General features: G+C 31.1%; 2 protein-coding genes across 2 annotated transcripts in view; one reads left to right on the forward strand and one right to left on the reverse strand.

Moving 5' to 3' along the window:
• LOC143062649 (polypeptide N-acetylgalactosaminyltransferase 5-like) overlaps window positions 1-18,402 on the forward strand; it is a 51,827-nt gene that overhangs the window by 9,153 nt on the left and 24,272 nt on the right. The window lies entirely within an intron of this gene.
• Window positions 10,688-16,702, reverse strand: LOC143062650 (calmodulin-alpha). The gene is made up of 5 exons (XM_076234337.1): window positions 16,549-16,702; window positions 13,181-13,211; window positions 12,404-12,547; window positions 11,588-11,830; window positions 10,688-10,831 (listed from the first exon to the last, which is right to left on the reverse strand). Exons 1-5 carry the CDS (start codon window positions 16,549-16,551, stop codon window positions 10,803-10,805), a joined length of 450 nt encoding a protein of 149 aa, XP_076090452.1. The 5' UTR covers window positions 16,552-16,702; the 3' UTR covers window positions 10,688-10,802.

Raw genomic sequence — 18,402 nt, forward strand, 5'->3', positions numbered from 1 at the left:
TAATATCATTTCAACATGTCGCGTACTTTTTTGGAAATTTCGTTAAAGTTTGGCGGAAAGAATAATAATAATAATTAAAAACCAATTGTTCAGAGAACCATTGATGGTCTTTCCACCAGTTAAGACCTTTTTTTTATATGAAAGTATAAAAGTTTGGTTTTAAATGTCAATTTTATCGTCAAATGACAGCTTATTGAACGCTTATTCCAAAAATATATGGTTTCTATACAGAAAGATATAAATAAGGGAGATCATTTTTTATTTCCGGTTTAAAATATGTTATTTCCGGTAATTTTTTATTGTTTACTTGACACTGATTCCAAAAATATATGGTTCTATATACTTTTTCATTAATTAAGTACAAAATATAGCTACTTCCGGTTTACAAAAGGTCACTTCCGGTTGTCTTTTTCTAGATCACATTGTTTGCAACCTAATTTAAAAAGTCCCATGTCTTGACCATGTATACATATGAGGTAAAAGCAAAGGTCAAAATCTAGAACGTTACATTTGCCAATGACCTTGAGCTCAATTTCGATGTCATCAACCAAGGACCTCAAATCAAAAGACTCTAGGCCTCTACTATATATTGTTAATGAGTTGTATTACCTTACAACTAATAATAGATATAAAAGGGGGCAAAACTGGCATCAAATGTCTACGTACTGTTTCGACTAAAATTTACGTGTTACGACATGTCGCAACTAACAATTTAGTAAAAATAATTTGTTGACAAGTTATACGGCTTTTGAAAATAAGTGAAAATAAGCCAAAATCAAAATTTATAATATGACCTTGACCTTTGACCTTGACCTTATTTTCCTGTTTTTGGAACAAGGATCTCAAATCAAAAGACCCTAGGTCTCTATCACTTATGGTTTACCAGTTAGAAATGCATATTCTCATATCAAACATAAAAGAGGGGATAACTCTCATATGGAATCTATATTCGGCTTCGGTCAAAATAAAACAGAACATCCTGAGGATATAACGAGCAATTTGGAAAAATAAATTTGTCGGTTTCTTATAAGGTTGCGAAGCCTTAGAGATAACAAGAACAATAGTGTTCGGGGAGATAACTCTTATTTGGGAAAGTATTCGGTTAAGCAGAGTTGGTTTCAAAAGCGTATAAACTGTTTGATATCATATTCTAAAAATCTAGGCGACATCTTGCGAAACAAAAAACAGCGAGGGAAAAAAATTAGGCGGAAGAAAAAAAAAAATAATCAGAAGAAGAAATCCAATAGGTCTTTCCACGGAAAAGTGGAAAGACCTAATAATAATCAGAAGAAATACAGTAAGGTCTTTCCTTATAGAAAAAGGAAAGACCTTAATTAAAAACCAATTGTTCAGAGAACTATTGATGGTCTTTCCACCAGTAATGATTTTTTTTTATATGAAAATATTAAAATTTGGTTTTAAATGTCAATTTCAGCGTCAAATGACAACTTATTGTACGCTAATTCCAAAAATATAAGGTTTGTATACAAAAAGATATAAATAAGGGAGATAATTTTCTACTTCCAGTTCAAAATATGTTACTTCCGGTACTGTCCTATAGATTACTTGACGCTGATTCCAAAAATATATGGTTTTACATACTTTTACAATAATTTATTACAAAAATTAGCTACTTCCGGTTTGCAAAAGGTCACTTCCGGTTAGCTTTTTCAACGTCATATTGCTTGCAACCTAATGCAAAAAGTCTAATAGCTTTAACATGAATACATATGAGATAAAAGCAAAGGTCAAAATCTTGAATGTTAAAATAACATATGACCTTGAGCTCAATTTCAAGGTCATAAACCAAGGACCTCAAATCAAAAGACTCTAGGTCTTTACTTTATATTGTTAATGAGTTATATTACCATACTACTGATATTAGATATAAAAGGGGGGAAAACTAACATCAAATGTTTAAAAATTTGAAAAATAATAAAACTCCTGGCTCTGATGGCTTTTCTACTGAATTTTTTAAATTTTTTTGGAAAGATCTCCATTTTTTTGTGGTTGAATCTTTAAATTATGGTTCAGAACAGGGAGAATTGTCAGTAACACAAAAGCAAGGAATTATTACTTGCCTGCCAAAAGGAAATAAACCACGTCATTTTTTGAAAAATTGGCGTCCTATTTCACTTTTAAACACTGTCTATAAAATTGGGTCAGCAGTAATTGCAAACAGATTTAAGACTGTCCTTGACAAACTTATTAATCTTGATCAGACTGGTTTTATCAGTGGGAGGTACATAGGAGAAAATATAAGGCTTTTATATGATATCATGCAATACACAGAAGATCACGAAATACCTGGACTCTTGTTGTTAATTGATTTCGAAAAGGCTTTTGATTCTATTTCTTGGGATTTTTTGCTAAATGTTTTAGAGTTCTTTAATTTTGGGGAATCAATTATCAACTGGATAAAAGCTTTTTATAATAATATCAAGTCTGCAGTTATACAAGGGGGTAATCTTTCTGAATTTTTTAACATAGGTCGAGGCTGCCGACAAGGTGACCCCCCTTTCACCTTATCTTTTCATCCTTTGTGCTGAGATTCTTGCACTAAAGATAAGAGGAAATAAGGAAATTAGTGGTATTGAAGTAACTCAAGTTGAGCATAAGTTGTCACAGTTTGCCGATGACACTTCATTGATTTTAGATGGTAGTGAAAAATCTTTATATGAATCCTTATCTGGTTTAAATATAAATTTTGAGAAAACACAAGTAATTTGGTTTGGAAGTAAAAAGTATAGCAAGGAAATTTTATGTCCCGACGTTAACCTTTCATGGGGGGAGACAACTTTTAAACTACTTGGGATAAATTTTGATGTGGACTTGGACAATATTGTCAACATCAACTATAATGATAAAATTATACAGATTAAGAACATAATAAAACAATGGTCAAAAAGAAACCTTACAGTAATAGGTAGAATAACTGTGATAAAAACTCTTGTTTTACCTATTTTAAACCACCTTATTACGTCTTTGCCTAATCCTTCAAACAGTGTATTCCAAAAAATTAATGACATTTTTTATTCTTTTGTATGGAATTCTCCTATTCATAGAGTGAAGAAGGACATATTGATTAAAGAATATTTGGAGGGAGGATTAAAAATGATAGATCTTTATAGTTTTACCATGGCACTCATGAAAATCATCATGGATAAGAAGGATTTTTCAGAGAGATAATAAGTGGCAAAGTATTTTGATGTCTGATATTGATAAAAATAAACTTTTTAATTGTGGTGTTCAGTATATCAAACAAGCTAGTTTATATATCAAAAACAGTTTTTGGAAAGATGTATTCAGAGCATGGGAAATGATTACTGATAAAGAAAGAAATATGGACTATGAATATTTTTTATCAAGTCCTATTTGGTTTAACAATATGATCAGAATTGGTAATAAACCTGTTTTTTATCAACATTGGTTTAATCATGGTTTACAATATGTTAATGATGTAATAGATGAACATGGATGTTTTATTTCATTAGAATTGTTACAGCAATGTTATGATATCAATGTAAATTTTCTGAATTACATGAGTGTTATTTCTGCTATTAAAAAAGCAGCAAACAATTACAAAAAAGGTTCATATAAGTTATGTTGTCCATTTATTCCAGCTTGCTTACAAGTCTTTTTTAAAAGTAGAAAAGGTACTAAAGATATGTACAAAATACTCATAAGTAACAAGGTGACTCCAACAGGACAACTGAAGTGGAGTGAAATATTAGGTGAAGATCTTATTTGGAAACATATATTCAAACTACCTTTTACAGTCACTGTCAATACAAAACTACAGTGGCTTCAGTACAGAATCAACCATAGAATTCTTGCCACAAATAAATTTTTATGTAAAATCAAACTTATCGATAACCCTCAATGTACTTTTTGTAAATTAGAAGATGAAACTGTTGAACATATTCTGTGGAATTGTGAGATTATCCAAAATTTTTTACAAGATGTAGATTATTGGTTCTTATCTGGTGGGGTAAGCCTGCCATTGAATAAGTTGAATTTTATTTTTGGAGATATATCAAAAGTTCGAAAAGGTGACCCATATAATTTGATTTTTCTATACATGAAACAATATATATACAACAGTAGATGTTTTTCAAAAGATCTTTCAGTCAGTGCCATTAAAGAAAAGTTAAAATATATGTACAATTTAGAAAAAATAATGGCAGTCAAAAATAAGAGACAAAAACACTTTGATACCATGTGGAATGCATTTAAAGTATTATTTTTATAATTCAATTTGTCATTTGTTTTTACAATCTATATTTATTGTCAAAACTAACATAAAATATTATTGTATCTAATAGCACAATTATTATGTACTGAAAATCTTACAGGATATTTTTTTAACCTCTTCCTTTTTTTTTCTTTTTTTTTTTATAAAATTCTTTAAAATTCTCAAGTGCCACACAGTGGTACATAAACATTTAACTCTAATTATATTTTCTTCTGTATTTTCTTGCTTCTTTTTTTTTCATATAAATAGAAAAAATTAATTTACAACAATGTTTATTGTCATAAATAAATACATATTCAAATCTATCGCTAATATTACTGTATGTATGTTTGATGTGTTGTATTTGTTGTAAATCTTGAAAATAATAAAAATTAAAAAAAAAAAACATCAAATGTTTACGTACCCTTTTGACTAAAATTTATGTGTAACTTCATGTCGCGACTAACAATTGTGTGAAAATATTTTGTCGATATCTTATAAGATTTCTGAAAATGAGCGATAACAAACCGAAGTCAAAATTTTGAACATGACCTTGACCTGTGACCTCATTTTCATTTTTTTGAACCAAGGACCTCAAATCAAAAGACCCTAGGCCTATGTCACTTATCGTTTACCAGTTAGAAATGCAAATCAGTTATATCATATACAAAAGGGGATAACTCTCATATGGAGTCTCCGGATAGCTTCGACTAAAATTATTCATTTCATTCTGAGGATATTACGAGCAATTTGGTAAAATAAATTTGTCGGTTTCTTATACGGTTGCGACATATAAGTGATAACAAGAAAAACAGTGTTCGGGGAGATAACTCTTACATGGAAAAGATTTTTGTTACGCGGTGTCAGTTTCAAAAGCGTATTAACTCTTCGATATCATATACAAAATATCTAAGTGACATCTTGTGAAACAAAAAGTTAGCGAAGGAAAGAAAATTAGTCGGAAGAAAAAAAATAATAATCAGAAGAAATACAGTAAGGTCTTTCCTTATAGAAAAAGGAAAGACCTTAATAAGGCCGAAGATACCAAGGGGAGGAACCGAACTCATAAGTCAAGAAACTCTGAAAACGCCATGTCAAAAAACGAAAAATGACGTCCAAAAACAAAACTCAGGAAAACGCCGTGAAGACCTTACAAAACGGACCCCACGAAAAACCGGAGTGATTTCTGCTTATGTCTTTCTTATTATACTGTTATAAACGGTAGATTGCTGACGGCATTTAACATTTTATGTTATATGGCCTAAAAACTCTATTGAATACAAATAAATGCTACTGTTCATGTTATGTTATGTTATAAGAAGCACAATGAGTTATAAATATAAAAACCCCTATCGTCAAAATGAAACATGAATAAACATATTCACCGGCTCTTATATTACTTAACAACTGTAATATTAGTAATTGAAATGAGTATTTATGAATTAATTTATAAAAAAGATCAGAATAAAGTCAACATATAATGTTTGTATCTTCGTGATTAGATCAATATCTTGAAAAATAAATTGAGAAATCACCTACCATTTTAAAACCGTCTGATGATAACGACCTAAATTCAAATTATGTGTATTTTAAAACCAAAATTCGTTGTGAGGGTTAGTTACTTGCACAAGTTCTTTTAATTATTCAATTCAATTTAAAGAATTTGAGTATATTAAATCAACCATGAAATTACATTCATAAACGGTGATAATTTAGAATAAAATTGTGATGTTAACTGTTACACCGTTTATAACAGAAAACAACAAAAATTGAATAAATGACATTAATTTTCAAGTCTGGACAAATTTTGATAAAAGGTATTGGTAAATCAAAGAGCAGAATGCTCTGAGGGATACGATTGCCATAGTTTTCATTGACACATGTATAGCAGTTCTGCCAACTTTTCATTAATCAAATGCGTGAGATTTGGCCAAAATTTAAAAGATCAAAGAGGGGAAAAATAGATCAAAGGATACTGCCGCAAAAAGCATGAACATGCGTGAGTCTCGCACATTTTTGGCAGCCCTGGTACAGCTGGATAGTATTATTTATTTTCAAAACTAATTCAACTGCACATGCAAAATGTAACAATCAGAATAGTCACTCAACTTTAAAAATGGCCAAATCCCGGATACAATACCATACAAGTGTATGAGCAACGTACTTATTGTGTTTTATTTTTGTACTATCAATTCCAAGTTTACTTTCCACAGCAGTCACTGAGAATGAGAGAAGGTATTTCACTTCGTATCTTATCACCGTTAATTCTAGGAGGAACCCCATTTCTAACTCTTTAAATATTAACTTCCTTTGGGTCAGTGGGCATGACTCCTTTCCGTACACACTCCTCTGTTTAAATTGAGATCGTTCTTAATATAATACGACGTTTATCGACATCTAACGAGTTAATTTTTCTTGACGAGTCGTACTGTATTTCAATTTTGACGGAAAATACTTCCGGAAGGGAGAGAACTCGAAACGATAATATGGAAGACTCCATTTCGGCTGAAGGGGTGTTATAGGTAAACCCGTTACGATGTGGACATTTATTTTTATAATTTAAATGATGCATACGATTTAAAATTATGCAACAACAATAACCCTCAATAGCAGACAGACATAGAAATAATCCCATGAGTTTCAAATTAATCAATGAAGCGGGAAATCCAGAGCAACCACTCAATCTGATACCCCTTGAAATCAAGAAAACTATACGCATGCGCATTAATACATAAACAAACCCGCGACTTGCGATTTGGAACAAAAACGTTTATTAAATGATATGATGAATGGTTCTCCATTTCTTTATGATAGTACAGTATCAAATATCAGTTTCATAACAGTAAAATATAGAAAAACTCCACTTCAGTTCTTTATATATGACAGAAATAGAATTATCGGAATTCAGAGAACTCTCGCATTTATCAAAACTGGGGAATTCCCTCTGACGTGTTTCTAAATTTATAAAAACACTAAATATAAATACTGCTTAATTCTTATTTTCCGTGTTGTTAAAAACACGCAAATAAGTCAAGGGAAATATCAAACATGAAGATTATGAGAAGAACATTACAGGAAAGTTGTTTATGTTCAATCCTTTTGCTTGTTTTCACCTTTTAAAGCAAGACAATAATAAGAATTTGAGATGTTGCTGAATGTTTAGAATAAAACGGTTGACGTGAGGGAATGCAGCCCTGAGTCAACGGTAAAAGTCTACAGATTGCTTGAAAGCAATCGTATCCCAAAAACGTGGACTGAACTTCAACCAAAACATTTGTTTTTGTTCCCCCTTCTTTTGCCAAGAACAATTACAATATATAATAAGAGAGATTTTATAAACATTTGATATTATAAGATTGCAAGTTTCAACACAGATGAATACCGATGATGATAAATAATGCACGTGAAAAAAAAAATGTTAAATTTTATACAGTTTTCAACTTTGAACTTTAGATGAACAACAAAGAGTGTTGTAGAAAATGAAAACAACGCGTTATAAATTGCATGCGCCCGAAGCTCTTTTCTGGGTCTACCTCCATCAGGAACGCTCAAAGCCGAATATTTAAAAGCTAAGGATGTATAAGAACCGAAACAGTTGAAGAGATATATCGCAACAAAAAAAGGACCTAAAATATAGGTAAGATTTTGTAAAGAATTACCGCAGTTATCAGAATTTGATTTTATTTGCAGCGACGTTTATGATATCGCGTAAAAAACAGAAATAATTGTCCTATCCTAGATTCAGATATTAATGTTGATTTCACACGTGAAACCATATATCAAACATTGTTTTTCTTCTTTCTTTTTTTCTTCAATTTGGTCCATCTTACAGAGTTTATATACATCAACTCGTCTAGTCGTTCGTTTTTTCTTATCTGTAGTTTTGATGAACGGTTCAACGTTAGGCATCAACCATTTGATTTTCTGGTGGGGGCTATGGTTTTTTTTTGGAAAAAAAGTTTGTTTCCAGGTTTTGGTGAAAAAACTAATTTGTTTTGGACCCTGAGAAAAAAAATGTTTGTTTCACCCTCAGCTGCCACTATATGTAATGCTAAAATTGAAAGAAAAAAATTGTTTTCGGTTTGTCGCTAAAAAAATAGATTGTTCTTCGCCAAAGGCGAAAAAAAAAGTTTGCACAGAAAAAAAAACATAGCCCCCCCCCCCCCCCCCAGAAAATCAAATGGTTGCTGCCTTAGCAATGTATCACTGTTAGATCATAAGGTCAGGGATTTCGTTACCACAAATTACTCAAAACCTTTACATTTTTTTTCAAAGATACGACGATTTAGTTCTTAAATTAAATTGTACATGTAGAAAACTGTTATTACTAATGGGATATCATAATTTTTTTTTACGGTGATTTTGTTTTTGACCCATAAATTTAGATACGATCCATGTAAGCTTATCCGATTCGATGATAACTTATTTAAAAAAAGTTATCAATTTTATGTTTGATATATTTGAGAATTGAATGCTTCTTTTTGTAACTTTATTGGGGTGTAAAAGCGTTGACCGAAGTGCATTTTGTATGAAGCGCGGAAGCGCTTCATTCTAAAAATGTGCGCACGGTCAACGCTTTTACAACCCTATGAAGTTACAAAAAGAAGCATTTAATACTTATAATTACATTTTTTAGCTAGGATCATGATAACACGATTTTTATCAAGTTTTTATTGAATTTACTTGTGCACTTTATTGTGGGACCTCGTGTCATCATAAATGATAAATTTTATTGTGTAATGCAATTGACTAAGGAATAACGCGAGATGTGCAGTTAGCCAATCAGAATAACGTATTATAATGAAACATACTTGTAATTGTAATTATTTAATATTAAAACATACATTTCGTCATCCGGTAAAGGATTTTTTTTCGCATTGTGCAAGGTCATGTTTTCCTCGACTGTTTATGAAGTCTTCACACTAAACCCATTGGACGTGTACTGACTGATAATTTGTCTTCAATACATGATTTGTTAATTTAGTTGTTATTGCCTTGGAACCGACGTTTAGTAACTGCGAGTACTCTTCAACTAATTTTTATAGTTCGTTCTTATGTTGCTTATTTGAAAGCACCATCCAAGGTAAGCTGCTAGTTTTGTGTCTACAATCGTTTTAACCCGCCAAAGTTTGTATAATATGTGAATGTTCTATGTCAGGAGCTTGAAGTTCAATGGTTGTTGTTTGTTGCTAGATACCACAACCATTTTTTTGTTTTTCGTACGCAAATCATGCCGTTAAACATATCGTTTAAATTGTTTTATCTTTTGCAACGACCTTTTTCATATGTCCAATTTTGAAGGCCATTTGGTGACCTTTGGTTTCCAACATCTACGACATTTGTCTGTTTTGTATTTACACTAGGATTTAAGAACATGTGATATCGACGCACAATAAAGATGTATTCTTGCTGACCACAAACGGTATCATTCCGAAAAGTAGACACTCTATTTTTTTTTTTTTTTTTTGTCATTTCTATTATTTAACACACAATTTCTCCCACATCATGTAGTTGGGTGTCGACGTTTTCAAACTAATAAGGCATACTTTCAAAGTCAGGAGCCTCTGGCCTTTGTAAATCCTGCATGGTTTTTTTTTAAATTTTAGTTCATTTATATGTTTTGGGGTCTAGTATGATGTCATTTTCAGTGAACTAGTACACATATTTGTTTAAGTGCCAGCTGAAGTCCGCCTCCGGCTGCAGGATTTTCCCGCTTTGTTGAAGACCCATTGGTGGTCTTCGGCTGTTTTCTGCTATTTGGTCAGGTTTTTGTATCTTTGACACAATACCAATTTTCATTCTCATATTTTTTTTATTCGCAGGTTAACAATATTATCCATCTCATTACAATTGCCAAACTCACGCTCTTCAACCATATAACATATCAAATTGTATGGTATAAGGGGAAGTAATGCGACGACCTGATGAAGCCACATGATTGCTTATTTCTTTGTATTGTTAGGGATTTAGGAAGTAACTCAGGAACAGACTAGAAAAAATGTATAAAAACCAAACATGTACAACGTACAAATGAACATAACCAAAAGGATATAAACAGAACTGCCAAAACTTTACATAAACTGTATACAATAGACACCAGTTGTGCTCAACTGTCTTACATGACTGGTGCGTTCGACGCCAATCTTAATTGACTTGGATTGCCAGTTATACTTCTAAAAGTCAGTGGTTTCTCCGGGCACTCCGGCTTACTTCACTAGTGGAAATAACCACTACGATATACACAAGAGTGCTTAAAAACTCATATAAACATTTTATATATTACAAATGATAGTAATCATGTACATGTATGCAATTACATGAAACTGAAAAAAGAAATATTTTCTAGCATATATCTTATTGATGGTACTTCTGTATGATTTCTTGTTGTGGTGATCAAATTCAAATTTTAAATAATCATTTCTTTTAGTAATAGAGACTACTGAAACATTAGAATTAATAGGAATATCCAAATTTCTCAAATTTTAAAATTTGAACACATGCTGTTTTATTCTATAAATATATTATTTAAAATTTGTTTATTGTTTTTGTATATCATATCTAATTTCCCTCATTTCGACATCATCATTTTCACAAATTCTGCAAAAAAAGGAAAGAGAAATATAGTATTTCACAATACGTGAATAATATACATCATATGAAATATTAACATTAATTTTGGCTAAAAAAATAATATCTAATGTATGTTATTGTTTTGAAACATAAAGCACGTGTTTTGACATTTTTTGTTGTATTTATCCTTGATAGGGCGCAATGTTAAATAACAAAGATATTGTGTAAAGCGTTTACATGAAATAAAAATGCATATTCCAATGCCTTATGCATATACAGTGAATGGCTATTTTATGTTACATTGCACTGCCTCCTTTCACTGTTATACCTTCAAATCTGTGTATACGTTCCTTAAAATAAACAATACTATGTGTAGTGGTAATTCGTGTTTACTATGAAGGAGATACTTTAGTATACAGATACCAAAATAAATTGTGTTGGGTATTTTAAGAAGGGTATGCACATGCATCATGAGTCATCTCTGGACACTCATTAACAAATTTATATTAGTGATTGGCCATCAACTCCTTAAAATGTTGCCATGACATCATTTGAGTTATTTTTTTGTGTTCATGGCGATATATGTGATAAAGATACTCGCACGGGGAAAGTAATGAATAAGTGCATCAACGATTTATTTTTGTTTTTGTTTTTGACGAAGCAGTTTTAAAACTTAGAAAGTAGTTGGTATGTCTGAAAACGGTCTTATATGATCTCAATCCTAAACAGACACATTCCCCATTTCCATTCTCAATTTTACATTCCTTGAAAAATAAAACATACCCTCATAATTAACTTGTCCATCGCCGTCTATGTCAGCCTCTCGTATCATCTCGTCTACCTCTTCGTCTGTCAATTTTTCTCCGAGATTTGTCATCACGTGACGAAGTTCAGCTGCACTTATAAAACCATTGCCGTCCTTATCAAATACTCTGAATGCTTCTCTGATTTCTTCCTCGGAATCTGTGTCTTTCATTTTTCGGGCCATCATAGTAAGGAATTCTGGGAAATCTATCGTGCCATTACCTTGAGAAAAAAGGGGAAAAAAAGAATGAGAAAGTGTTGGTTTGTTTTTTGTTGTTGGTTGTAACACAATGTGAAAAGTACTCTGAATACACAAGTACCTTGCGAAAGACTAACATAGATATTCATCAATTGTCTCGTGTTCGAAACCTTCTCAAAACTGCACAAATATGTATGTAACTTGGGAAAAATCTGAAGATACTAGTAACCTACCATAGCAATTATCCATTGTACAAAGAAATCCGAGGAATAGCAAGGTAGTTTGCAAAGCGAATTATATCATATAATTAGATTAACTCTCTGCATCCCTAAAATCGTATAGTAAGAATTATGTTGGTATTGCAAATGTTGACATTTGTCACTGTGATAGTCATAATGTCCCTTCTTTGAACATGTATACACAAAGTAAGAAGATATGTTTTATATATAAAAAAAAAAGATAATCAAAAACAATATGTCAAAGAACGACAAACAACACAGCGATGACCACATATAATGGAACTAAGGTTTCGAGGAAAGAAACATGTATTATACGGTATACACATAATATATCTTTTCATCTGTAGGTAAACTTACCATCAGCGTCGACTTCATTGATCATGTCCTGTAGTTCAGCCTCTGTAGGATTTTGTCCCAAAGATCTCATGACAGTTCCAAGTTCTTTTGTGGTAATGGTACCGTCACCATCTTTGTCAAAGAGACTGAAAGCCTCCTTAAATTCTGTAAAATAAAAAGCGCATGTATAAAGCAGAAATATCAATAATGAGAAAAACACATTGGTGAGGATATACGAAATTTATATTACAACGGAAAATATTATGCTTATAAATATTTCACACAACGTACTTTATAATATTTGTTAGAGGAAAAGGCAAGAGGAATTTGCATCCAAGCACAGATGCATACAACTAACAAAACAAAACAAAAAATAAGGAAAATTTTGTAGAATTACAATTTAAGTCATTCTTCCTCTTATCCAGCTGAAGTAATTTTTGAGTTAAGTGTTTATCTCTGTTTGGTTAAATCATCAAAATGAAAACAAGCGTTAGTATTGTTTTGCCTGAAATACGTTCACCAAGGTTGGGTGTTTACTTCTCAAAAATAGGAAGTTGACAATAGGAAAAAATAAATTATCGCGTTCTTGATGTATCCCAGTTTTAATTGTCCTTGAACAGGCTTTGGAAACATTGTGCGCCAAATAAGTTGAAAAACAATTCGATCAAGGAGGGCACTGTTAGTTTCAATTATTGTAATTAACATACATGCATAATAATAGTAGTATTTTAAAGAGAAGGTAGGTATTATACTGTAGATATTAAATTTCTAATATCATATAGAAATGAGTTTTCATACCTGCAATTTGTTCTTCATTTAGTTGGTCAGCCTACAAATACATGTAATATAAATAATTGTTCGTACGAAAGCACTCATTGCCGAAAGCTATATCACACTGATGAACAAATCCCGTTTATTTTGAAATGGTATCAGTTCATACACATACAAATGCAAAACAGTACGAAAATTCCTTAAATCAACTGGATGTTGAACAACAAGAATGTAGATAAGTTTATTAGGGAGCTACCATTTGATTTTTATGGGGGGCTAGGATGAAAAATGTTGTCCTGCATTTTTTTTTTGCTGTAATCTCTGTCCTGCCTTTTTATTTTTCACTCTGTTCGGTCCTGCCTTTTTTTTTTTAGTTTATCCAGACTTTTTTTTACCTAAATTGTCGTCCTGACTTTTATTTTTTTTCAAGTGTCTCATCCTGCCTTTTTTTTTACTCAAAACTCCTGTCCTGCCTATTTTTTTCAAATTTCATCCTAGCCCCCCCATAAAAATCAAATGGTAGCTCCCTTAGGCCGCTTTGTGTTTGGTAACTAAATTCACGTTATCTTGATTTAATATCACAAAATTGTCACTAAAGTTGTTAATATAGATATACTAGCAGTCCTGTTACATGTATAAGTACTCTTTTCTTTATTTTGGTCAAGTGATGCACATAATATAGGATTTTTTATAAACACAAAAAAAAACACCTTCAAGTTATGACATGAACAAACATGTATAAAAATGTATTTTAATACATGAATTTGAAAAGATAAACCTATTTACATCAATTTCAATATCGACTAAATGTCTAATTTATCAGATCAACGGAGCAAAATATATAAAACTTTTTATTAAATCACTGTCAATCTCTTACTATATTTACTTTAACAGTTTATTTTTTCCGTTTGAAAATCTAGCTATTTTATATGTCTTTCAAGAATTGATTCAGAAGATTTATGACATATAAAACAGGGCATCGTCGTTATTTTTTAAAATAGATATATATATATATGTTGAAGTTCAAAACGATTTTTTTTTTTAAATCTGACGAATTGCTTTTATACCATGCATTGATTACTAAAAAAGTGAACACTGTTAACAGATGCTCCCCAAATCGAATATAAATTGGGAGAAGCTATAATAAGAGTCATGTCTTGTTGTCTGTAGGGTCCTAAAAAGATGCCAGATAACTATATTGCTGACAATTTAAAAAAAAACTCTGTATCTAAAGAGATTTATACAGAAACTTCCTGGGCCCTTGGTATTATTTGGCTTACGGTTATTCTAGGTCTGAAGCACATGTTCCATAAACATGTATTTGACAACTAAATGCCATAGTTGAAACAATTTTTTTTAAAGAATTTCATACTATAAACTATGAACATCTATTTTCATCTACTGTCTCATTGGCATTTAACCTACTGACCTTGGCCATATACCTATAATTGATCTATTCCCTTTCCTTTTTTAGTTCACATATATAAGTTTCCTTTCAAACCAACAAAGTTAACTCAAGTTAAATGTATATATAGTCAGGAGCCTCTGGCCTTTGTTAGTCTTGTATTATTTTAATTTTCTTGTGTACAATTTGGAAATTAGTATGGCGTTCATTATCACTGAACTAGTATATATTTGTTTAGGGGCCAGCTAAAGGACACCTCCGGGTGCGGGAATTTCTCGCTACATTGAAGACTTGCTGGTGACCTTCTGCTGTTGTTTTTTTCTATGGTCGGGTTGTTGTCTCTTTGGCACATTCCCCATTTCCATTCTCAATTTTATCATCAGAAATCATTTAATATAACTTAATTTTAGTACCAGCGACCTTAGGCATTGGCCATTGACCAAAAACTCAATAGGTTTCCATTCCCTAAACTTTCCACTGCATAAATTTCAATGAAGAGAGGACAAATCAAGTTATGGAAGGGAAATCATATGTTAAAGCCTATATTGCGACGATATATTTCGATGTGTATAATGAATAAGGGTTACTAAGAGATAGTATTAGTCTACTTCAGCGTGATGATACATTTCATCAACAGATTTTAACAGGAGTAAGACAACAAGTGTCACTAAACAGAAAGCCCATTCTAAATATTTTGGTTTATGGTGCATGGTTCACAGGCGTTCCTTTATATAAACGACCAGAGACCTCAGCTTCTGGACTGTTTATCTCCTGTTATTGCTTTTTCTTTTCGTTTGAACAACTTTTTTTCTGTCTCTTTTCGACTTATAGTTTTGATTGCATTCTTGTATATATATACACCATTTCACCCCGGCAAATAACATGAATGTGTCCAAAGTACACGGATGCCTTACTCGCACTATCATTTTCCATGTTCAATGGACCGTGAAATTGGGTAATAAAATCTAATTTGGCATTGAAATGAGAAAGATCATACCATAAGGAACATGTGTACTAAGTTTCAAGTTGATTGGACTTCAACTTCATCAAAAACTACCTTGACAAAAAACTTTAACCTGAAACTCGCACTTTCATTTTCTATGTTCAGTGGACCGTGAAATTGAGGTCACAAGTCTAATTTGGCTTCAAAATTAGAAAGATTATAATATAAGGAACATGTGTACCAAGTTTCAAGTAAATTGGACTTCAGCTTCATTAAAAACTACAATGACCAAAAACTTTAACTTAGAGCGGGACAGATGGACGAACGAACGAACGGACGCACAGACCAGAAAACATATTGCCCCTCTACTATCGTAGGTGGGGCATAATTACCACATACCCCGTACACTAAAACAATAACCGTTTCACATGCCCTTTGTTATTCATATTGTATGAATGCGGAAGTGTAATCATAATCAATAGATCAATAGTTATAATAAATAAATTGTTTTCATACGGTAATATTGTATTCAGTTATGTTTCCAAAAGATTGAATTTGAAAAAAACACCTCATAATTCCGAGAAAAAAAGACTTGGACAAACGTTATAAAAATATTGAAACTTAACCGGGAAAGGGGATATATCACAGTTCAATTATTTAACCAATCGTAAGACCATACATATAAGTTTTAAAAAGAAATGTAGGGAATATCTCAAAATATATATATGATAGTTAACCTCAATAAATTTTGTTTAAAGACCCTTAAACACTCATAACATCCCTCTTTGTAATGCATTATAGCTGCTTTTAACAGCAAATAAACACATATCTTTTAATTCTATTTTTAACACAAAAAAAGTCATCATTATTTAAAGTAAATATACAATTAGGAAGATGTGGTAGGATTGCTTATGGGACATCTCTCCACAAGGGACAAAAATAAAGTTGAATTTAAATTTATATATGAAATGTACTATCTTAACATTTTAGTGAAGTAGAAATAAAATAAAACTGTTGTAACAAGATAAAAATCTAAAGTAATCATACCATTTTGTGTGAGTGTAAAATCTATGTCCTTACTTCTGTCGTACTGACTTTCTGTGCTGTGTCTGATGACTTTTAGCGCCTGGTGTAAAACAAGAGAAAGTTCTAGTAAATATAGATGTTTATTTCTTGAAATTAGTAATCAAAGTGCCACAGATTTTACACAATAAAATAGCAAGTCTCACTTGATAATAAATTTAGAATTTCACAAATGAACTAATTTAAGGGACATAACTCTATGCAAATTTTAACTAATTAAACAAAACTTGCCCAAACTCTATTTTATCAAGTGAAACAGCTTTACAAAACTTTACGTACAGGTAAATGCATAATACAATATGTTAAATAAACCGAATCATTTCAACTAAAAAGGATATTTAATTTCAAATGTTTTGTATAATAATTTGTTGCTATGGAAACAATAAACTTTTAAAATTAATAAAATCATTGCCATACTATCTTAATATTTAAACGCATAAAATCTAATACCAAATACAATTTATTCTGAATAAATTTGTATGTAAAATAACTTTGCATAATTCTTAAACAGTAATTACTCTTATTGCAAAATATTAAAATATAGAATATACCCATGTTGCTTAGCAACAAACATGTACTCCTGTCACGAGTTCCGTGTATGTGTGTATTATAATAAAATTAACAAAGTTCAATTTAAATATAAGTTCTTAGGTCAATTCAAATGTTCAAACAATTTTGTAAACAAACTGAAATCCTGCGGACAAGTGTCGCTTACCATAACCTAGTCCAAATAATTATGACGTCTGGCAAGGCTATTTTAATTTTTTTTCTGGGACGCCTTCGTATATTATCTTCGTAGGAAGGCGTCCCAGAAAAAAAATAAAATAGCCTTGCAAAACGTCATAATTATTTGGACTAACCATAACCTATTTTATGAACTTAATATACAATTTATATACAAAATATAATAACACAACTTACAGAATAATAAAGTAGAAAATAAGGTTTCATGTCTATGTTATTTAGCTTTCGATTCAACTCTATAATCATTGCTTTATCAACAAAAGACATTTCTCCCGGCAAATAAATTACAAATTATCTCCCCTGGACATTGTAAAACTTAAAGTTACAATATGAAATATTTCCGGACTTTCTCTAATCTTTTGAAAATAACTATTTTAAAATCAACTATATATTTCTAAACATAGAATAGATTTGTATAAAATAAATTCTTGAAACGTTTCTCAATTGTTTACATAAATAAAAATCATCGCGTCCTAAGCGTAACCAACACAAAAATAATTAATCTCAATGGAAACAAATAAAATCTATACAAAATATATACAATTAATTTAAGTGAATTTCATAAACTGAATCTTAACTTTAGTTAGCTTTTTCAAAAATATAAAGTAATTAAAACTCTTTAATTTAAATAAACAAAAATACAAAAAATATAATTCAACTTACCTGGTGTAAAACAAGAGAAAGTTCTAGTAAATATAGATGTTTATTTCTTGAAATCAGTAATCAAAGTGACCGTTGAAAACATAAATTGTTTCCATGCGGATGTGGTCACATGATCACTGATTTCTTCTGTTTTCACCAATCAAAAATTACCTTGTAAAGCTCCCTTGACCACAACCTATTTTCACTGGTTGGCCAATAATCAAGTCATGGGTGACAGGTGTTATTAACAATTTCACACATGAGTAATAGAATTCAAATTCAAATTCTTTATTAACTTTGAGCCTTACGGCTCATCAGTATAATCAAGTACATGTACAGTGTATACATATGGCATATTACAAACAATATAAACAATATGTATAATAAACAATAGGTGACGTCAGAAGTTTCATCAATACAAAATATCTTTTA

The sequence above is a fragment of the Mytilus galloprovincialis genome, chromosome 2 (assembly GCF_965363235.1).
Source record: "Mytilus galloprovincialis chromosome 2, xbMytGall1.hap1.1, whole genome shotgun sequence".
NCBI lineage: Eukaryota > Metazoa > Mollusca > Bivalvia > Mytilida > Mytilidae > Mytilus > Mytilus galloprovincialis.

Coding starts and splice junctions, on each gene's coding strand:
- LOC143062650 (XM_076234337.1), bottom strand. Junction 11,831..12,403: donor CAATGAAGTCGACGCTGATG/GTAAGTTTACCT, acceptor TTTTTTCTCAAG/GTAATGGCACGATAGATTTC. Junction 10,832..11,587: donor TGGACAAGTTAATTATGAGG/GTATGTTTTATT, acceptor CTTTTTTTGCAG/AATTTGTGAAAATGATGATG.